Source organism: Lepidochelys kempii, chromosome 5, assembly GCF_965140285.1.
Source record: "Lepidochelys kempii isolate rLepKem1 chromosome 5, rLepKem1.hap1, whole genome shotgun sequence".
NCBI lineage: Eukaryota > Metazoa > Chordata > Testudines > Cheloniidae > Lepidochelys > Lepidochelys kempii.
The window spans coordinates 130,995,396-131,018,251 of NC_136384.1; the positions used below are offsets into that span (position 1 = coordinate 130,995,396).

At 42.0% G+C, this 22,856-nt stretch overlaps 2 protein-coding genes across 14 annotated transcripts in view; one reads left to right on the forward strand and one right to left on the reverse strand.

Moving 5' to 3' along the window:
• The window catches only part of RNF170 (ring finger protein 170), a 44,954-nt gene extending 23,684 nt beyond the window's left edge, over positions 1–21,270 (reverse strand). The window contains exons 1-5 of one of the 9 annotated variants that reach the window (XM_073345904.1): positions 21,170–21,270; positions 18,302–18,359; positions 10,165–10,205; positions 8,229–8,272; positions 6,372–6,515 (exon numbers count right to left, since the gene is read on the reverse strand). In XM_073345904.1, the coding sequence (XP_073202005.1) occupies positions 6,372–6,508 (137 nt within the window). In that variant the 5' untranslated portion in view covers positions 6,509–6,515; positions 8,229–8,272; positions 10,165–10,205; positions 18,302–18,359; positions 21,170–21,270. Of the gene's footprint in view, positions 1–1,009; positions 1,113–1,172; positions 1,336–6,371; positions 6,516–8,228; positions 8,273–10,164; positions 10,206–17,342; positions 17,691–18,301; positions 18,360–19,444; positions 19,539–21,169 lie in introns of those variants that run through there. The other 8 variants (XM_073345902.1, XM_073345910.1, XM_073345901.1 and 5 more) reach the window with 8 other exon arrangements.
• The window catches only part of HOOK3 (hook microtubule tethering protein 3), a 143,161-nt gene continuing 141,558 nt past the window's right edge, over positions 21,254–22,856 (forward strand). For all 5 annotated transcript variants that reach the window (XM_073345890.1, XM_073345889.1, XM_073345888.1 and 2 more), the window contains exon 1: positions 21,254–21,467. In XM_073345890.1, the coding sequence (XP_073201991.1) occupies positions 21,411–21,467 (57 nt within the window). In that variant the 5' untranslated portion in view covers positions 21,254–21,410. The remainder of the gene's footprint in view (positions 21,468–22,856) is intronic.

The window sequence follows — 22,856 nt, forward strand, 5'->3', positions numbered from 1 at the left end:
GGGGGGAAGGAGAGGGAGCTAGAGGGTTCCTGGCAGCTGCAGTTCCCAGCATACCTTGAGGGAAGGAGAGGGCGGCACATGAAACTCCATGCAAGCTTGGGACTGAGCATCAGGCTGTTTCTCCCTCTGGATCCCTGGGCTCTGGTGGAAAGCGAGCAGGTGTCTTGGAAATGGGGGGGTCCCGCAGCTGGGCTCGGGCGGGGTGGAGACAGAGAAACAGGAACTGGGGTGTCATAGGGGTTTCTTTAACTCTACTCCTGGGGGAATTTTTATGTGTGTCCATATTGTTACAGACACACTTGCTGATAACTGAAATAAATTATCAAAATAATTGAATCTGGCATGATTATGTACTGTTATTTTGACAAAAAAAATTCAGAATTTTAAAACATTGTGCGCAGATTTTTAATTTTTTGGCGCAGAATGCCCCCAGAAGTACTATGACTTCTGCTGGGACAGCTCGTATGTGGGAGACTGTAAATGTCCCACTCAGACAGAGCAAAATACTCAAAAAAGACCTTAAGACCATTTACATAGTGACTTAACCAAATGCAATTTCTTTTTTGCCAGTAATTAAGGTTATATAGTTAAAAGCGGAGTCAGGAAATGCAAAAATTTAGGATGCACCAGTAGCAAAGTTAACTTTGTGGAATTAAACATGTAATATTTTCTGAAAAGGTGTTGATGGATGACTTAACATTTTGTTAAGTAAATGGGGAATAGTTATCGAGCAGGTTTGTTTACAGTGATGTCCCACAGAAATTGGTTCTTAGCCTTACGCTATTTAACATTTTTTATCAATGACCTGAAAGGAAACATAAAATCATCACTGATAAAGTTTGCACATAACACAAAAATTGGGGGAATGATAAATAATGAAGAGGACAGGTCACTGATTCAAAGCAATTTGGATCACCTGGTAAACTGGGCTGAAGCAAACAACATGCATTTTATTATAGCTAAATGTAAATGTATACATCTATGAACAAAGAATGTAGGCCATACTTACAGGACAGGGGCTCTATCTTGGGAAGCAGTGACTTTGAAAAAGATTTGGGGGTTGTGGATAATCAGCTGAGTAGGAGTTCCCAGTGTGACTCTTGACAAAAGACCTAACATGTTGTGGAACATATAAACAGGGCAACCTTGAGTGGGAGTAGAGATTACTTTACCTCTATATTTGTTACTGGTGTGACTGCTGCAATACTGTGAAAAGTTCTAATGCCAACAATTCAAGAAGGATGTTGATAAATTGGAGAAGATTCACAGAAGACCAAGAGAATGATGGAAGGATTAGAGAACCTGCCGTATCATGACAGACGCAAAGACCTTGGCCTAGTTAAGAAAAGGTTGAGGGTGACATGATTACAATCTATAAATATTTACACGGGGAACAAATATTTAATAATGGGCTCTTCAATCTAGCAGAGAACCAATGGCTGGAAGTTGAAGCTAGACAAATTCAGACTGTAAATAAGGCATACATTTTTAACAGCGAGGATAAACAACCATTGGATCAGTTTACTAAGGGTTGTGGTGGATTCTCCATCACTGACCATTTTTAAATGAATATTGGCTGTTTTTCCTAAATATATGCTGTAGGAATTATTTTGAGAAAGTTCTATGGCCTGTGTTACACAGGAGATCAGACTAGAGGATCACAATGGTCCCTTCTGGGCTTGGAATCTACGACTTGTTTACAACATAATTATATACCCAATTTTTTTCCAGGAAATACTTATTCTGGAACTCTAATTTTTATTTATATTTCTTTAAAGTGGCTATTTCCTCAATGGGTCTATGAACTTTGGCAGTTTTGCATACCTGACTTTGCAATTTTAGCATCTTATTAGTGTAGTTTTTAGTATTTAAAAGTTTATGTATTCTTTCAGAAATAAATGAAAATTGTTTGCAGAGTACTTGCATGCTTGGCAATATACAATAACGTATTGTTTTACAACATTAGATATACATATATAGACTACTGTCCCTTATACATAAGATGCTGTGTATAAGGACATTCACTGTGCAATGTCCACAGAAAATATATCAAGAGCTCCTGAGGAGCCCTGCTTTGTTCGTAGCATGCCTTATAAGAGGACAGGAAAAACTGTGTCTATTACATTGGAATAGACAAGAAATTATATGTGACTATGTAATTAAAGCCTGCTCTAATGTATGCATACAAGGAAGCAGAGTGAAGATTAGATGTGCAATCTTCACTTTGAAATTCTTGAATTTTGAGTGCTTAACCACACAACAGCTTTAACCTTATTTTATTTGTTTAAAAAAAATCCCATAATCTGGAATGATTCAATAGCCACTTCCAAATGTCATGACTCACAAAATAAAGTGTGGATCTAAATGAGGCAAGAGTTCCTGCTTCATTCAATGTGCACTTTCCTCCAGTGAAAATGAGACACTGCTCATATGGAATCTAATTTACCTATATGGTAACACTTTAATCTCCCCTGTTAAAAAGTTGGTCTCCTTGTAGGTTTCACCTCTTTTGGAAACACTGATGTACCTATAAGAGTGAAAAGTGTACGATAGACTAGACTACTGATATGCAATGACTAGATAACAAAGATACTGAAAAGCAGGTTAGATAAGCCAGGAGGGACAATTAGGTAGTTTCTGATATAATATTCTAGATTGTGTGGTTCCTTTTAACTTGTTAGATGAACTAAAATTTCACCATCTCAGCTCTGTCTATTGTGACAACTAACTCTCAGCTTTTAGAGAGGATGGCAGCAAGCTGACTAATTTGTCAAGATTTAGCTACTTATAAAGGCAAACTGACTTAACAAAAGTGTCATTATAATGATTGAATTAAATAGCTGGAACTCTTGGAAGATTTTAATATTTTTTTTCTCTTTTACTGTTAATAGCTTCTTCTTCAACAGCTCAGACTTCGAATTCACGCATTGATTCCGAACTGTCATTTGTTTTTCTTTAATAAAAAAGGGGAAAATCACCACATCCCTTAAGTTCAATAGACCCTCTCCTTCACATTCCACTTCTGCCCTCAAGGCCCCACTCAAACACACTGTTGCTCCCCACCCTGTACTGCTTCCTACTGTCTCCTGTCCTTCCCTTCCCTGGCACCCCTCTTTAACAGTTATGAACCCCACCCCAAGATTCCCAGTTTCCTCTTTCCCACGCTATACTTGCCACCTGCTCGTACCCAGTTTAAAATATTTTAAAATAAAATGTCTAAAACTGAATAAGTGCATGAGACAGAGGAATGGATGGGAAAGAGACTGGGGAAAGGGGAACAGATGCAGGGTATGGCAACATGGAGGGGTATGGTGTTGAGACACACATGGAAGAATATGAGTCTCATGCTCCTCCTCCCCTCCAGTGTTTGGTGGATAAGGAGAGAGGTACCCAAGAGGTTTACTGATTTAGGTGGGGACAATTGTGGAGTCTGGGTAAGGGAGTCAGGGTGCCTACTATCCTTCAAACTCAGGAGCTGAATCAGCGAAGGATGGTGCTTAATGAAATGCATCCTAGAATACTCAAGGAACTGACTGAGGAGATAGCTGAGCCATTAACGATTATCTTTGGAAAATCATGGAAGACGGGAGAGATTCCAGAAAACTGGAAAAGCACAAATACAGTGCCTATCTATAAAAAGGGAAATAAGGACAACCCGGGGAATTACAGACCAGTCTGCTTAACTTCTGTACCCAGAAAGATAATGGAACAAATAATGAAGCCATTAATTTGCAAACATCTAGAAAATAATAAAATAAGTAACAGTCAGCATGGATTTGTGAAAAACAAATCGTGTCAAATCAACCTGATAGCTTTCTTTGACAGGGTAACAAGCCTTGTGGATAGGGGAGAAGCGGTAGACTGGGTATATCTTGACTTTAGTAAAAGCTTTTGATACCGTCTTGCATGACCTTCTCATAAACTAAGGAAATGCAACAGTTTTCAAATACATGAAAGGTTGTTACAAGGAGGGAGAAAAATTGTTTTTCTGATTTAACCTCTGAGGATAGGACAAGAAGCAATGGCTGCAGCAAGGGAGGTTTAGGTTGGACATTATGAAAAACTTCCCGACTGTCAGGTTGGTTAAGCACGGGAATAAATTGCCTAAGGAGGTTGTGGAATCTCCATCATTGGGGATTTTTAAAAGCAGGTTAGACAAACACCTGTCAGGGATGATATAGATAATACTTAGTCTTGCCACGAGTCCAAGGGACTCATCTAGTGACCTCTTGAGGTCCCTTCCAGTTCTATGATTAACTCTTTAAAGAGGTATGCTGGCTTAAAGACAACCTTAAGCACAGAAGCACTGAACTGCTCTGTGTTTCAATCCAGTTTGCTTCTCCAGCAAATAACCATTAGGACACGAAGGCGGATCCAGTGTGCGTGTTCTGTATGCAGCCCATTGCATTGTACAAGGTATCAAACTGACTAGCTCCCTTACCCAGGCCATCAGCAACTCCCATCGTAGCCATGTATCCCTGAAACGCCAACTCCAAGCAAACTCTGCCTGCTCCAATATTGCTCATCAAAATCCCTTATTCTATGCATGCCTCCTTATGCTTCCCTTCTTCTTTCCTCCTTCATACTTCTATTACCTTCCTTTTTAAAGTTAAAAACATTTCCAAATTAAACTTATCAAAATGTTTAATTTATTAAAGATAAACCTTTTAGATGTTAAACATTTAAATATTTGTTTATATGTAGGACTTCTGATTTTAGGTTTTAACCAATAAACACTGAAAAAACACCCAGTAAACACACACAAATAAATAAATAAAAATGGTTTTTATCCAGTAAATACAGGAAACAGTTACTTGTCTCTAAGGGCTTATCCCCAATGAAGCAGTAATGAGAACTATGGGGGTGAGACTTTTAAATCGCACTTACAAGCCACATGTGAATTTGTCCATGTAGACGCTGCTAGTGCACACTAAATGTTCCCTAGTGTGCTTTAATGAAGTGCTGTTTGAAACAGTACTATGTGAAAGCGCACTAAGGAATATTACAAAAAGATTACTAATTACAGTATATACTACTGCAATGAGTAATGTATATACTGTAATATACATTATTCATTACAGTATACATAAAGACAAATCCCAGAAATCCCCCCAATTTTGGACATCTACATAAAACTCAAAATTACTAAAAAGTAAACCCTGAAAAATGAAATTAAAAATTCTCCAAAACAGAAGCCCTATTTATATGTTTATACATTTAATTTATAAAACTAAAAACTTAAATGGGCCAAGTCACAGAAGAGGCCAGAGGGACTGGGAAAAAGGAGACTGAGGAGACATAGGATGAAGACAAGAGGGAGTCTTTCAGGGGTCTGAGGAGCAAAAACTAACCTTTGCAGGAGGGACGCACAGTTAAAATGCACCCCTCTTCTAGGATTCCTTTGATACAGGAAACTGTACAGTGCTTGTTCTACCCCATGTGCTACTTCTGAACTGCAGAAATGCTTCTAAGCCCCACCATCTAGTCTACTCCCTTAGTTCCTCCAGGTTCCACTAACATGCTCCATAGCTGTCCCTACCTCCAGCTCTGCCCCTCAGACAGCTTCCCTTGCCAGCATGCACATCTTTTCATGCAGAATTCAGTGATGGAAATCCAGTGCATGATGAAGTTTATTTAAAATTTTTCTCCTACATTTCCCTGGCTGTGAAACATCTCCTATGTTCAAATGTCTAGAAACCTGCATAATGGCATGCAATCTGAAGTGTAGACAATTAATTTGCTGAAGAATCAATAATAACTTCATTACTTTGAATAGAGCAATTTTGAAAATCCAGACACATTTTGATTACCTGGCACATAAAATTCTTTAATGCTAAATTTATAGATACCTTTTTTCAAAAAAAATCTCCTCCTATCCTATAGTATTTGAAACATATTTGCAAACAAATCAGTCAGTCCATTCAAAAGTTTAAGGGAACTAAAACTAGGATTTATAACAGAAGTATAACTACAACCTTAACTTAACCTTAACTACGGCGTCACTATTAACATCTCTATAAGTAGCAAGTGATTGTGTTATTAGCTATGCAGGCCATGAATTTAGCAATTTCCATTCTCAGGGAATGTTGGACCCTATTCAGTTTGACCAGCTGAAGATCAGGAAAAGAGTTTGGCATCATCCCTGGAAAACTTGTCATTTCACTATGGTTATGGAATGAACATCAAACTGTGTCAAGCAATCTGCAATTAAATAAGATATCTAGACTGAGATATCAACAATTTATTTCAACATCATGGAACCATAATTACTTTGCACCATAATGCAAATACTCAATTTAACCGAAAAAGTTAAAACTTCACAATAATGTTGGAATGCATGTATTGATGAATTCCTATCAACATTTTCTCACCTTAAAAGCATATACACCAGAGCAGCAATGAAAGTGAAACTGAGCGCTACAGCCACCAGGACCTGGTCACTTATTCCTTCTATAACCGAATCATTATCTAGTTTCAAACTCTGAACTTCTGCTTGTTGACTGGCCATTCCAGGTCTAAAACATAAAAAGAACATATATATAATATATATATATATATGTATGCACATATATATATACACACACACACAAACACACACCCCTCTTGAAACTATATATAATTTATTGCTTGGAGTATATACCAAAAAAAGTGAAATGGGAGAAAGAAGTTGAATTTGACCATATATACACAGCTTGTTGTAGGGGTTTGAACTAATGCCATTATAATACCAGCAAAAGGTTTAAATGATTGGCTGCTGCCTAAAGTGTTAAAAATAAACAAGATTTTTTTTAATCTACCAGATATATTACCTGGGGATCCTTGATAGGAGAGACTGCTTGATTTGACGTGTTCCAAATATAGCCTAATTACATCAAGTATGCATCCATAATCTGGAGTGCTAGGGTGAGCCACGGGTTCTCAGACTTTTTTATAGTATAGACCACAACTTAACAGATGTAGTCTTTTGGACCATCCCCTACCTATGGCAACTACAGGTGGGATTTTCATATGCTATATATGTCAGCCTAATGTTGCTACCAGTGAAGTCAATGGGAGTTTTTGAGAAATCCACCCTATAGCATTTACTTACCCAAAAGAATGTTAAGTAGTATTAATGGGGGGATGGGGGAGGAGATAATCATGCCTCCTACTCTTGTTCTTCATTGTATCTGCCCTTCCTACATGTTCCATTTTCATCTGCTGGAAACATGGACATCTAGCACAGCACACCCAGCCACTTTCCTCAAACAGCAAGTGCTCCTCAGAGCAGTTTGGAAGCCTCTGGGCTAAGCCTTGAAGGAAGAGGTCATTTTCAGATTACTTCTTGTTCTAACCCTTAACATACCATTTGTTTTTGTTTTTTTTTGTTAACTTCATATGGCAAAGGTCAGAGTGATTTGTATTTTAGAGATAAGGTTGACTAAACTACAGCTGGAGAGGTAAACAAAACAAAATTGGCTGCAACCAGCTGTTAAATCACTCATGCGGCAATCAAGAAGGGCTCTGACCCACAGCTGTGAACATTATGAAACTACCCAGAGAAAATGAAGCTGGCTTTGGGAAAGGAGTGACATATTTACAAAATATCATGCTGGAGCTGTGTTCCATCACAATTAAAGTTTTAAAAATATTTTTCCTTGATGGTAAATGTGGACTCTTGGAGACAAAATCTGAGACTAATCTAAACTTGTATAATTTATATATTCTTCTACCTCTCTCTCCACCCCCCTCAGTACATACACCACCATTTTAGGACTCCCTGAGACTCATATCCATTTACCACCATGTAACTTATACCTCCTTATACAATAAATCATTTCAGAATTTGGCCCTTAATGTTTGAAAAATGCCAGCAAGGAAGTTGTTAATTAGCCCTAAATACACACTAAATAGAAAGAAAGAACACCAAAGTCATGGAGATTAGTGTGCACCAGTAATGGTATCATCACACTTAGAGGAAAGCATACCCATTATTCTGCCACAAATTCCACCAGTCTACTACTGATAGTCTCAAAAAACATCTTTTCACCAAAACTCAATGTGGACCATGAAGGTCTGTTCTTTTGTCAGTGTGGGGAATTTACACGCTAGCCTCCATTACATTTGTGGGAGCTAACTACTTCAGTTTCTGTGCAGCAGTGAAGAAAGACAAGCCAATGCATTCTGCTATCCCAGTAAGTGGATGAGAGATGATATTTTTAAGGACTAGAAAAATGGGGAAAACTTACCAAGAACGAAGGGTCGATTCCTTTCAATGTTCCTATATACTGGCCTTCCACAGTGAAAAACCAAACGGAACGAAGCATACATGAAATAAGTGAAATGACAGTTTCTAAGGGCTTGTCTTCACTATTGGGGTAAATCAACCTAAATTATGCTATTCCAGCTAAGTGAATAACGTAGCTGGAGTCGACGTAGCTTACGTCAACTTACCGTGGTGTCTTCACTGTGCTGCGTTGATGGGAGACACTCTCTGGTCGACTTCCTTTACTCTTCTTGGGAGAGCTGAACTACCAGGGTCGACTGGAGAGCACTCAGCCATTGATTTAGTGGGTCTTCACTGGACCCGCTACATCAACCTCTGCTGCATCAATTGCAGCAACGCCAATCTCCCCTTAGTGAAGACAAGCCCTAAGTAGTCCTAAAATATGCCTCAACCTGAACAGAGACCATAGCTTCTGTAACTATGGTTGTAACAGTTTGCCAGCTCTACTCGGCACTGGTGAGGCCTCAGCTGGAGGAGTGTAACCGGTTCTGAACAGCACATCTCATGAAAGTTGTGGACAAATTGGAGACACTCCGGAGGAAAGCAACAAACACGATAAAAGATTTAGAAAATCAGACCTCTGAGGAAAGGTTAAAAAAACTGGGTGTGTTTAGTCTTGAAAAAAAGAAGACTAAGGGGATTTGATAAAAATCTTCAAAAATGTTAAGGGCTGCTGTAAAGAAAATGGTGATCAATTGTTCTCCATGTTCACTGAAGATAGGACAAGAAGTTGCAAGAAGATAGGACAAGAGTTGCAATCTCTGCACTGACAGAGATTTAGGTGAAATATTAGGAAAAACTTTCTAATAATAAGTATAGGTAAGCACTGGAATAAGCTTCCAAAGGAGGTTGTGGAATCACTGTCATTGGAGGTTTTTAAGAACAGGCTAGACAAACACCTGTCAGGGATGGTCTAGACATACTTGATCCTGCCTCAGTGCAGGGGGAACGGATAAGATGACCCTTTGAAGTCCTTCTACCCCTACATTTCTATGAGTCTATAATTTGCACTTATTATAGTTTTTCCCAAACACCTGTGCCAAAGTCTGTTTAAATTTTTACAGAACATCTTTTCCAATGGTACCAAACCAGGACTCTCAGAAAAATCACAACTAAAGTAAAGTTAGAATTCACACAATAGACTTCATATATATGAATATATAAAAAAAAACCTCAGGTCTTTCTTTATGGACAGGTCCAGGTCCTATGTCCTACCCCACTTAAATAATACTTTCATCAGACTATGGTGCCTTAGGCTTAATTATCTTGCAGCCCCAACCACCATTTAATAATGATTTTAGGATAGGAATGACCAAGAGAAACAGTACTGGTCAAGGGAATATGTGGGAAGTTATACGCGTATAAGGTAGGGTGTGAATTTGAAACTCTATAGTTATACCAGCATAATGCCCTGTGTGGAGACACTTATTCCAGTATGAGTGCCTTTTTTCAGTTTAACTTAACTCTTTCAAAGCAACATAAGCTAAATCAGAAAAGAGCACTCTTGCACCAAAATAAGAATGTCCACATGGGAAGTTTTACCAGAATAAAGTATAGTGATGTGACTATACTGGTGTAATTTTATCTGTATAACTTCCTGTGTAGACAAACCCTGAGGCTGCAGTGCTAACCAAGTCTTTCAAGCACCAATGCCTTGGGACTGAGGGACTGGGCTCCCCTCTCTGCTGGGCTGCTCACGAAGCCCAAGTTCTGTCTTCTTAGCAGTTATACACACACCATGTTTCTGAAAAATCATTTTCTGGAAATGGAGGGGCGAGCTTGACAGTCCATAGCATGAAACAGTTTATACTCAATGTCTCCCTCTTGGGTCACATTTCCCTTCCTCTCCCCAAGTCATAAAGGAGTTCAAATGTGTTCCCCCTACATAGAATATGTACCTGTACTGATGATCAGCTTCTCTGGACGTGATATCATGTAGCTGTTAAATAATATTAAGAACAATTTCACCAAGAGATACCAGTACTGGATCTTGACCAAGATCTTTCTAAACGGATTTGTTGCAATTGCTGGCTGGAAGTGAAGCAAGAATTATACTGGGTACCATAAGAATGGCCATACTGGGCCAGATCAGTGATCCATTTAACCCAATATCCTGTCTTCCGACACTGGCCAATGCTAGATGCTTCAAAGGGAATGAATCATTTGAAGCATAGTATAGTTGGAATTATGTTTTCCAATGTGCATTACTTTGCATTTATCAACTTTGAATTTCATCAGCCATTTTGCTGCCCGGTCACCCAGTTTTGTGAGCTCTCTTTGTAACTCTTGGCAATCTGCTTTGGACTTAACCATCTTGAATAATTTTTATCCTCTGCAAACTTTTCCACCTCACTGTTTACCCCCTTTTCCAGATCATTTATGAATATGTTGAATAGCACTGGTCCCAGTATAGATCCCTGGGGGACCCTGCTATTTACCTCTCCCTTCTGAAAATTGACTGTTTATTCCTACCCTTTGTTTCCTGTCTTTTTACCAGATCACCCATGTCCACATGTTTGTTGACCCCCTCAAAGAATTCCAATAGATTAGGGAGGCACAATTTCCCTTTATAAAAGCTGTGTTGACTCCTCCCCAAGAAATCATGATAATCTGTGTGTCTGATAATTCTGTTCTTTCCTATAGGTTAGTCTTACCAGACTAACTGCAAGAATCACCTCTGGAGCCTCTTAAAAACTGGAATCACATTAGCCATCCTCCAGTCATCTGGTACAGATGTTGATTTAAGTGATAGGTTACACACCACACTTAGTAGTTCTGCAATTTCATGTTTGAGTTCCTTTAGAACTGTTGGGGGAATACCATCTGGTCCTGGTGACTTACTACCGTTTAGTTTATCAGTTTGTTCCAGAACCTCTACTACTGACATCCTAGGCTGGGACAGTTCCTCAGATTTGTTATCTAAAAATGGCTCAAGTGTGGGAATGTCCGTCACATCCTCTGCAATGAAGACCAGTGCAAAGAACGAATTTAGATTATCCGCAATGCCTTTGTCTTCCTTGAGTGCTCCTTTAGTCCAGTTGCTCCATTAATTGTTTGGCAGGCTTCCTGCTTCTGATGTACTTAAATTTGTTACGGTTAGTTTTTGAATCTTTTGCTAGATGCTCCTTAAATTCCTCAAATGAGACCAACTACCCAAGAAGCAAGGTCAGAGACTTTATCTTAGGAAAAGTGTGCTAATGTTTGGAATGTCTGACACTACCTTTTTCCATCTCTCTTCTGAAATAAAGATTCTCTTTGATGATACCTTGAGATGCTGGAGTTTTGTGTGGGTTGTAATTGGTCTGCTCACCTGTCTGCTCAAGCTATGTTTCTGAAGGCTTTTAGAAATGGCTTCTGGGCCCTGTGTAACATGATGAAGTAAACCTGACAGGGCAGACATGTATCCCTTTCACTTGAAAGGAGGGATGATACTTGAAAGGAGTCAGTTGTGAACACTCATGAAAAAGTTATGAGTCCAAAAAGGGAGCACTATATAAAATGCTGCTTCTTAGAGCACAAGCTGAAGTATATCTGGGTAATTCTCCCCAAACACATCTTCGATAGACCTCCAGGAATTTTATTTTCATATTCTAAGCTTGGGAAGACAATACTGGAATGATGGATTTCAGTATTTCTCCCTGTAATATTGATTTCCTTATGGAGTTAACAAGAGACACAAGATCTGAAATAGGGTGTATGCTATTGTTTTCTTTGTACCACAGAGATTCTTGTGACCTTTTCAAAATCTCTCTCTCTCCATGGAACTGGTTTTAGTGTTCCAATGCGTAAGAGATGGGCTAATTCAAATTTCATTTTCTGATGCGATGGAAGGTCTTGTTGATAGCATTGGTTTATTTTAATTTACTTTGGGGGAAAGGATAAACTTATCCCTGTGATAATGAGTCCACCCTGATTTTCTCAAGCACCCATTTTTTGAGATGACTCACTTCTGGATGAGGCCCCCTCCACTCTGGTAGAAGGGCTGGGATATGCCCAGACTTGGGAAACCCAAAAATCAAGGGAAGCTTTGTGGGTTGTATGGTTTCCCAGAGAATCCCTGCCTTGATCTTCCAACTCTGAGGAAAGGCAGCAATGGCCTCCTCCTAATGTATAATATCTATGCTGGAAGAGAAGTGACTACAAAGGGAACACTTGCTGAAATAAGGTGGTTTGAATAGAGAAGCTTCATTGGAAGAAGGGAGAGACTTATTCCCCTTGTGTAAAGCTTCACTGACAGCTTTGTCTCTCTTTGTTCCCCAAAGAGCTTATCAGCAAGATATTTGGAAGGATATCAGATGTTAGCCTGCCATTCCAATTTCTTCAAGTGGTGTTATAGGTCCCTTGGACCATGTCTTTGGAAGTTTTGAACATATAGGAAATCAGAGTCAGGTGGAACAACAGCTCTGAAAACGTTGCTAAGGAAATCAAGTTTAAGGTAGTTTTATGTAGGATTTACTTTGCCTTTTTTGTGTATGTGTGTATGCTTCAATGGCCTTTCAGTTGAGCACAGAGCTGCACCCAATAAGACTGCAGCCAATATTCACAGGGCTGAGGCGGCTGTATACAAGTTTAGTCTGAGCAATTAACTTATTCTTTTGTCTATGGGTTTGGCAGGAACAGACTCTCAGCTGGTATGACTATGCCCTTTACTAAGGAAGCTACAGCAAGCTTAACCTTAGGCAGAGTAATGAAGATCTTTTAGTCCTTATATACAAGTGACTCTTGATGGGGAATTCCCACTGTATCTTAATCACAGCTCTTCAATTTTGCAAGGTTTTGGTTGTTAATCTTCTGAAAACATAAGCACCTGAGAAATTAGAGCCCCTATTTGTGCATAATTCTTGGAAACTTAGTTGAGAACATGAGGTATCTGGCTCAAAGGCCCAGCTTTAGAGATTTCTCCTTTTCTTTTGAGAATCTAGAGAGGAGATTCACCCATGAGAAGCTTTGAGACTTTCTGCTGTCTCTTTAACACCAGTCCCTGGGCCAAAACCCTTGAGAGAAAAATGAGGGTGTGTGTGAAAGGATTATTTCACTCCATGCTCTGGGCTGAGCGGGGACCGATTGCACTGAATGAGAGTTGAGCTGCAGCCACTAGCAACTCACTGGCATCAGAAAGGTGGCAGTAGCTGGCATCCTTCATGGCAGCTGTGGCCTTGCAGTAAAACAGCTTGTGGGATGGGCTTGTTTAATAGCCAACTTCAGCATGGACCTTGCCTATATGTTGACCGGGAACAGTTATTTCTTCGTCCTGGTTGATAGAGGAAATCATTCCTTCTCCTGAGATTCAGGAGACTCCAGTGAAACTTTTCTGCTTGCTTTACAGGCTGTGGGATTCACGGGGAGCAGCAGCAGGGAGGCTTTGAAAATCTTAACCCCTAGTTCCATGCCTCTGATTCTGGCCAGGTGTCAGGGAAGAAAGCTTCCCTGAGGCCTGCTCAACTGTCTTACTGTAGAGCTGGGTTTCTGTGGCCTACTGTCCATCTGCCATTTCTCAGAGGGGAGGAGAGATTAAATCTTTCAGACCCCCTCCTGAAAGCCAAAAGATTTTCTAAATTCAGCAGTTTTGAGGCGAAAAGCCTTGAAGCCACTGAAGAAACAGTGATGTTTAGTTAAGAACACTTCAAAAATCTTGTGAAAGCTCTGCTGCAAAGGGAGACTTGAATTCTGCTGTATGTGCTGCTTGGAAGGCAAAAAATTCTGGGGAGGTCTTCCTGAGGGGCATCCCTAAAGCCAAGCTCAGAGCAAAGATCTTGGTTGCCTCCAGTTGCCATACAGAAGGGGTTTGCCCATTGTAAAGACTGACTGACAGGAAGGGAACTGAGAAACATCAATTTCTAAACTCCCCATGGTCCAAGTTAAAACTGACATGTTGTTTGGAAGTGAAGTATGTATGTTATGGGAGATGGATGTGGGTAAGGATTAGGGGTATGTAGGAGACTGAATTAAATTTAGATTTCAGCCTCTCTACTTATTGATTTTTACTGAAGTGTCTCAGGGCTCTCCTAGAGAATCAGCAATGAGTTGACATAGGTAAATAAGGTTTGTATTCAACCACTTTATTAAATTCTTGCAATGCTCCATTATTTATGCAAATTATTATTTTTTTAAAATGATATTTACCTAACCTTTTCAGCTTAACAATTTTAGTTGAACGAAACTAACTGCAAGACCATGCGTTTTTCAGATGCCAAATAATCCATTTAAAAGACATTCTTCCTTCTCTGTGTTAAAAATTTGTTCTCATCATTTCTTTATGATGTATAAAGGAGGATAGAAAGGTGTTTTTAAAATTTGTTCCTTCTCTTTTATACTAGAAATTCAGTTCTTGTTTATGCTAGTTTTCATGGAAGACTATGGATGACTGGTAAAATTACTTCAGAAAAAACCAAGTAAGTGAAACTATTAATTCAGAGGAGAGGTAACTTTTACTCAGACTTTTAAGAACTGATTGTTAAAGAGAGAGTCTCCCAACTGATTATTCAGTTGGATGGATGTCAAGAAAAAACAAAGATTCATTCCCACACTGCCTTTCAATTAAGGAATGAGAAAGCTCACAATCCTCCAGCAAAATCAACTTACAAACGACAAAAAAACAAAAACCAAACAAAAAACAGCAAAGTTATTTTTTAAAATAGCAAAAAATTTCAGTCCCTCTTTAAACATCAAAAAAGAAGCAAAAAGGACAATAACCAATTTTTTAATAGCCAGTCCTCTTTAATCTCCTGGTATTTCTAATACAAAATAGCAGGGCTCTCCAGTGAGAAAAAGAAAAGAAGAAATTACCTTATCTTTTGCACTGTGACCCAACTATGTCACAACTGGTTTTATCAGGACTTAGTTAAATAGCAGACAAGCAGATACCAGATGCAGTTGCACCATGAGTCTCAATGATTATGGAATGGAACTATACATAGACAGATTGGTAGGGACTGGGGTGGTAGAAGGGTATAAAGTAACATAATTTATCTGGGCAAAATTGTCATTACAAGTTACCAGCTCAGGCACAAATTCTTGCCTGCTCTTTATCATGGTGACTCAGATTGATGATAGTAAAACTAATGATAATTTACTCTCTTGTCAACAAAGAATTATTTGCCTTAGGCAAGTAGAATTTTTCAAGGCTGATTTAATTACTGTCAGGCTAAAAATTCACATTGGTCACAAGTTATCTACTTGATCTCCATTGCTCCTTTCCCAACAAAGGAATATCACAAATAACAGCATGTTAAATTACAACAGTAGCTTTTATTCTTGGAAGCGCACACAGAGGACATTGAAATTTAAGGGCACAAAGCAGCATGTTAATGCAGATGTATTACCTCATCATGCTTCTGAACTGCCAGCTAACAAAAGAAATACTATCAAGATTCTGTTTCATATGGCACAGCTAGAACAATGCCACATAACACCACTTAGGAGGACACTAAAAATGAACTAGTGCTTGCCATAGTATGTGAAATAATTATTGCTGGCTAGACAGACCAAAATATTCATGATTTTCTACATTTTCCATATATTTTAGTGTCTCTTACTTCACCAGGGATGTCTTATCTGCTATTTTACTTCCAAGAGAGATTACAAAGATCTTAGACAGAAGGGTCACATAGGTACAGGAAAAATGAAGGACCTTATTATGGCTCTGCATGATGGTCTAGAAATGACACACTGAGATAATGGCATGAAAAACGAGTAACCAAGAAATTAGTAGGTCACATACATCTGTTGACTTTCAGGGCATAGTACAGGGCTCATCAGTTTGCTCAAATCCCTTACTTAAAGATGGATTTGAATTGATAGTGTCCTTTTAAGGATTTGTTGAGGGTGAATAAGGGGAAATTATTTACCTGAAATTGTGTTTCTCAGAAGACAATATTCTGACAGGATTCTTGCTCCTGGGCTTTTGCTTCTTAGTGCAAGACTGGTGGAATACCCTTGGCTCTTAAACGATTTACATAAGTGAGGGTAGCAGTAGCAGGGCACAAGCCCAGGCCCCCCTAATGGCTGTTGCATGCCAACTCCTGCTGGTATAAATACTGTCCTCTAAAAGTGCTAGTCAGTTTCTTTGGTTGCAAAGGAGATGAAGCTCCCAGGATAAGACAATGCAAAATGATTTATCATGACTAAAAAAATACATATCAAAGAAAAATGTACCAGGATAACAGAAAAAATAACTAATCCAAAAAAGAACTGGACATTAACTCTTGTTGTCCTCATAATAGGATTAAAAAATAAACAAAAGTTTTGGAAGGAATATAATCCCACAGCGTTTATCTAAACGGAAATGGAACGAAATTAAGGTTCAACTCACAACTATAATTACTTATCAGTGCAAGTCTGTGCATGGATACTTTTATTTTCTATTTTTATATAATTTAAGTTAATTTTTATGGACAATAGGGCACTTTTTCCAAAATAAGAATATGCACATATGGATTTACACTGATATAATTAAAGATGTGACCTACAACTGATGTAGTTATTTTGGTTCCTTTTACTATGTAGACAAGCCCTCAAACTCTGGGGGCATAAACTACCCTTTAAATATTGGGGGACAGTGGAAATTTTACTTGGTGCCAGATTATCCCAAATCTTCCTACTGCAAGGTTTCTTCCTGTGAAGCACTGGCCATTGGTCTGATGCAGTCAGACAATTTCTATGCTCCCTTAGTCCACTTCATGCAGAATCCCAGGGACCTTTCAACAATTAATGCATAGAGAAGGGCATCACTGGGTTAAGTACATGAGCATAGGAGAAACACTGGCAGGACAGGAACTCCAGCACTACCTTGCAGAGGAATCTCAGAGGAGACTCTAGCACACTTATTGCTTGTATAATCTGGTGTCAGACAGATCAATCATTAGGCCCTGAAACTTACCTGACAAGCTGGTATCACTACTACCAAAGGAATTTCCACATCAGAGATTAAAATTCACAGAAATAAATGGTTTAAAAGGAACTTTCATCAGATTGCCAAGACTACATTAAGACTGCATGACATAGGGGGCATAAGCTTTCGTGAGCTACAGCTCACTTCATCGGATGCATTCAGTGGGAAGTTTTAAAAGTATCAAACCTTGCATGAATCGGATGCCAAGGGGCTACAGAGACCCTGGTCTATCTTCCAGTAGCTCACGATATGTCAGTAAGATGCCTAATATCCCTGGCTCACACTTTGCCACTTCCTTCTGGGCGAACATTCTTTAAGAGCTGAGGAAGATCTGCTGGTATCAAGTCTAGGAACTAAAAGCCATGAGCAAGAATTCTAGCAGATGGCATCTTTAGAGAATGGAGGGTTATCAACTGATGCTGTCTATATCATAGGCAGTAGGGATTTGTTGATTTTGACTATGTAAACATGATGAGATGTTTGCATACCAGACATGTGTTTACACATTTAAGTAAAAATAATATAAATAAACTTCAATATTAAAGACTATTTTGTTAATTTTTATTATACTTAATAAAAACTGCAGACAGTCAAACTAAAAGGAGGAAGGACAACATCTGAAACAGTCAAGCAACAAGAGCAATTTTTAAAATAAGAGTAATTTATTAATTGCCAAGATAAATTCTGTGGGAAGAATAAAACGAATACTATTTATTCGGATAGTGTGTTAAGTGTTCAAGCAGTGAGTATTAATAGTATCAACATTACCGGGTAACTACTTTAGAGATACAGCTACAATACTTCTGACATTACAGTATTAAATAAGTCATCTTAGCTGGTGCAATCAAATCTATACCAGCACTTTTGGTGTCACCGAGACCTATGCTGTCACCATGATCCATGTGAAACACTCACTCAAGGGATGAGCAACTGTTCTTAGAGCCTCTACCAGTCTCAGATTCCCCCTGACCCCTGAACTCAGTGTATTTGTGAAAGAGACCTTTACAGCGTTGGTAGCTTTACCAGTAAAGTGGAAATTTTCCTGAAAAGCTGAGGTTCTTCAGCTCTGCAAGTGCAGTTTTACTGGGAGGGTGTCCTTTGCGTCCACGTAAAAACCCTTAGGACTGACAATTCCATACACTTACCTGCTGAACTAGGTCTTTGGGAAGTCTGGGGTCAGTAGCCTCTGGGAAACATCTTTTCCTAAAGGAGAAAGAAGAAAGTAGGTATTACTCTCCTGCTGGGGGAAGAGATACTTCAGAGGGTGAAAATGTTGCAGGGTACAAACACCCCTTCCTCTCCAAGAAGAGTTTCAAAGACTGAATCCCCGAGAGAAGATACTACAGAACTAAAACATTTTGTTAGAACTGAAAGACCTCTCTCTCACTGTATGGGTGAAACTCTGCAGACAGCTTGCAGCAGACAGACAAAACCAGTTTCAGTCCAATTCCTAGCTAATAGGGTGTCCACATCACATAAGTCATCATAATTGACATCCTTTTTGGCTACCTCAGCAGACAGGCTAAGGATTCAACTGGTTACTGAGACTGAACTACCCGCTCACCCCTCTACATATTCCCCCCACCCAGTGCAGAGTTGAAACATATTGGGTAGGCAGGGTGGGGAAACACTCAGTCACTGCCTATACATTACCTGTTCTGTGGGTAAACAGGAATTCACTGTGGACAAACAAGACCTTATCAAGAAGATATGAAGCAATTTTAAGAATGAGAAAAATATCTGACAAATTCCTCCTTTTAAAAGCCACTCTCACATTCTCAAACTATATTACTTACTAGTAATAATTTCTATGAACATACTGTCCTCATAAATCCACAAACTGTGTTGTGAGATAGTTGGAACAATTTAAAAGCAGTTAGCTAACTTGGGGTGTCCTGGTTCATTGCCGAATGATGACAGACTGAATCCCTAGTTCCTATTGACCTGCCCAATGTAGATCCTATGGAGAAGCAAAGAAGTAGAGAGGATGGGTGTTTCTCTGCGGAGGCAATATTTTCAGAGAATACTGGTTACTTATAAGTAACCTACTTTTCTCCCATGCAAAACTGCCTTCACAGATTCCTAATGGAAAGGGAACGGTAACTCAGTCTTCCTGAAACAAGTATCTATCTCAGCATTAAATGATCTTAACTGGTCATTTCCACTATTTATGTAAAAATATTACTTTCACATTTTTAAAAACATTTCTTTATTGAACTGAGCAATACAAAGACTATATACATATAAATGTCAAGCATCTCTTTGATTTGACAAGCTATGGGTCATACCTGCAAACACCACTGAATGCATCCGATGAAGTGAGCTGTAGCTCACGAAAGCTTATGCTCAAACAAATTTGTTAGTCTCTGAGGTGCCACAAGTCCTCCTTTTCTTTTTACGAATACAGACTAACACGGCTGTTACTCTGAAAACTACCGATATACTGTTCAGCACTTCTGTTACGGCAGTTCCATGGAACTCAATAGAAATATACAGGCTAATAAGGCCAAGAGCCAGTAGTGGTTATAAGGGGCATGCCCTGTCAATGTCAAAAATTGAGTGTGAGCAAGGACCCTGGCTCTTTGAGCTCCAAGGGCTGGGAACCTAGTTTCTCAGAATAGTTGACATCTAAAATCATCCAAACTGGAGTTCTGAGCTGTACCATTTTAGGCATCAGCGTTCCCTAATTAATGTTTATCGACTGGACTGGGAGATGGAAAACAAAGAACCAAATAGACCAAGTTTTCTTTTTTCAAACCAACCACTTATGTGGAACACTGTGCTTAGATCCAAATTTCATTCATAAACAGGCAAGAAGGCAGGACAATACATTGTACGTTGGGGAGAGAAATGAACAGAATAGGTGGCAGGGTGGCCAAGTAAATATAGTGGTGATAGAAACCAGGCTCACAACCGGACCTGGGGACCCAAAACGGGAGGAGGAGTATCCGGGCTCACATCGGGATGTGAGCATGAGCTCACGAAAGCTCATGCTCAAATAAATTGGTTAGTCTCTAAGGTGCCACAAGTCCTCCTTTTCTTTTTGCGAATACAGACTAACACGGCTGTTCCTCTGAAACCTGTCATCGGGATGCAGTGGCCTACAAGGGCCATAGAGGTAGGAGCGTGTGTGTGTTTCGTGGGGGAGGAGCAGCGAAGGCTCGCCAGGGATCAGGCGCCCAAGGGGAGTGTTGGCGGGGAGGGGGTGGGACTCGCCCTGGGGCCAGGCGCCCGAGGGTGGTGTACTTGGTGGGGGAGGAGTGGTGGGGCTCGCCCTGAGACCAGGTGCCCAAGAGGGGATGTGTATTTGGTGGAGGCATGAGTGGCCATGCTTGCCCCAGGACCAGGAGGGTATATGTGTCATGAGGGAGGGGTGGTTCAGCTCACCCTGGAGCCAGGCGCGAGGGGGTGTTTGGTGGGGGGGCTCGCTCCAGGGCTAGGCGCCCGAGGGGGGTGTGTTCGGTGGGGGAGGGGTGGGGGCCTCGCTCCAGGGCCGGGCGCCGGAAGGGGGGTGTGTTCGGTGGGGGAGGGGTGGCGGGGCTCGCCGTGGGGCCGGGCGCCCGAGGGGGGGGTGTGTTCGGTGGGGGAGGGGTGGCGGGGCTCGCCGTGGGGGTGTGTTCGGTGGGGGAGGGGTGGCGGGGCTCGCCGTGGGGCCGGGCGCCCGAGGGGGGGGGGTGTTCGGTGGGGGAGGGGTGGCGGGGCTCGCTGTGGGGCCGGGCGCCCGAGGGGGGGGTGTTCGGTGGGGGAGGGGTGGCGGGGCTCGCCGTGGGGCCGGGCGCCCGAGGGGGGGGGTGTTCGGTGGGGGAGGGGTGGCGGGGCTCGCCGTGGGGCCGGGCGCCCGAGGGGGGGGGTGTTCGGTGGGGGAGGGGTGGCGGGGCTCGCCGTGGGGCCGGGCGCCCGAGGGGGGGGGTGTTCGGTGGGGGAGGGGTAGCCGGCTCGCCAGGCGCCCGAGAAGGCGGGTCCAGCCAGGCTCGCCCCGGACAGGGTCCGGCCAGTCGGGCAGGGGTCGGTACCTCTCTCCGCTTCTGGCTCAGCCGAGGCCTCCCCGTGGCCGGACTCCAGCCCCCGCCCGCCCTGTGCGCGTGAGGCGCGCCTGGCGCATGCGCGGCGGCGGCGGGAGCGGGCGGGTCCTGGCGGCGGCGGCGGCCCGGTGACGTGTCTGCGCCACAGCCCGGCCCAGGGAAGCGGCGGCGCCAGCGACTCGGCCCCGGCAGCGGTGTCTGGCGGCCGTGCCCTGCCGAGCCCGCCCGCATCATGTTCAACGTGGAGAGCCTGGAGCGCGCCGAGCTCGGGGAGAGTCTCCTCACCTGGGTGAGTGACTGGCGAGCCCGGCCCGGCCAGCCCCGAGCGCCCGCGGCCTGCGGCTCCGCCCTCACCGGCCCGGCCCGGGGGTCAGCGCCCGTGTCCGGGCTCCCCCCCGTGGGGTGTCAGCGTCCGTGTGTTCCCCCCCTCCGTGTCTGCCCCCCTCCCCCCGTTCGCTCCTGGGGCGTCAGCCTCCCCCCGCGGGGCGTCAGCCTCCCCCCGCGGGGCGTCAGCCTCCCCGCCTTGGCCTCCCCTTCACGTTTCCTCCATCCCTGTTGGGTGTCAGTGTCCGGGCTCAGATTCCCCCTGATGCCTCCCCTCCTGATCCCCCCCCCCATGGGGTGTCAGTGTCTGGGCCTCCTTCCCTTCCCCCCAACCACTGCTCTCAGTGGGGTGTCAGTGCCCGGGCTTCCTCTCCAGATTCCCCCACCCCCAGTGCAGTGTTAGTTCCCAGGCCTCCCCTGAGTTGTCTGGCCTGGGGCCTCAGTGTCTTCCTTAGGTCTTCCCTCCCAGTTGTCCCCACAAGGTGTTTCTGAGCCAATATTACCCTTCAGAGATGTCTCTCTCTGCGCCATGGCCTCCCTTGCCTCTTAATTCACCCCCTTCCCAATCCCCGCCTCTGACCTCTTCGCACCCCCAGCTCCCATGACTGTCCAAGCAGAAGTGTCTCCTCTCCAGTTGGTCACACCCCACCATGATGTGTCTCTGTGTGCCTGCTCTCCCCCCCCACCCGATGGGGCATCACGTTGGTGCCAGGACCTCACACCCTCCAATATAACACCAACGCTCGCCACCCCCCATCTTTCTGTCTGTGCTAAGAAATCCGGTCCTATCAACATATGGAAGTGGACTAAACAACCTTAACTCTGTCTTGTATTGACACCATGAGGAAAAACAAAGAATACCCCACAGTATAATTAAAAATCACTTTAGTTTAATCTGGCACCGCACATACTAAAAAGGTCAAGTGAAGGTTGTTCCGGTGTTTTAATTGTGCATTTCTGTGTTTGGATTTCTCAATTTCCTAGGTTTGTAATGCCTGTTTTTGATGTAGCTGTGATATTCCTGTAATGTGTGTTTTACCCTTAGTTACTTGTACATACTCTCTATCTTAGCTGCAATTAAACATTTTATCTGAAAATATCATTGTTTTTTAAAAAAAATAAAGATGTCATGTCTGAACACTAAATAAGAAACTCAAACGCACATGTTACCATGTGATATCTCCAGTGAGTTGATGTGTAATATCAACCTTAAAATTACTTTTTTATTTTAACTTCTGTGACCTGATTCATCAGTATGTTCTGATTCTGGTGTTGTTCTGGAGCCTCATAAAGCATCTAGCACTAATTTAAGATGAGTTTACAGGTGTTTTGCATCACCAGAACAGCACAAAGT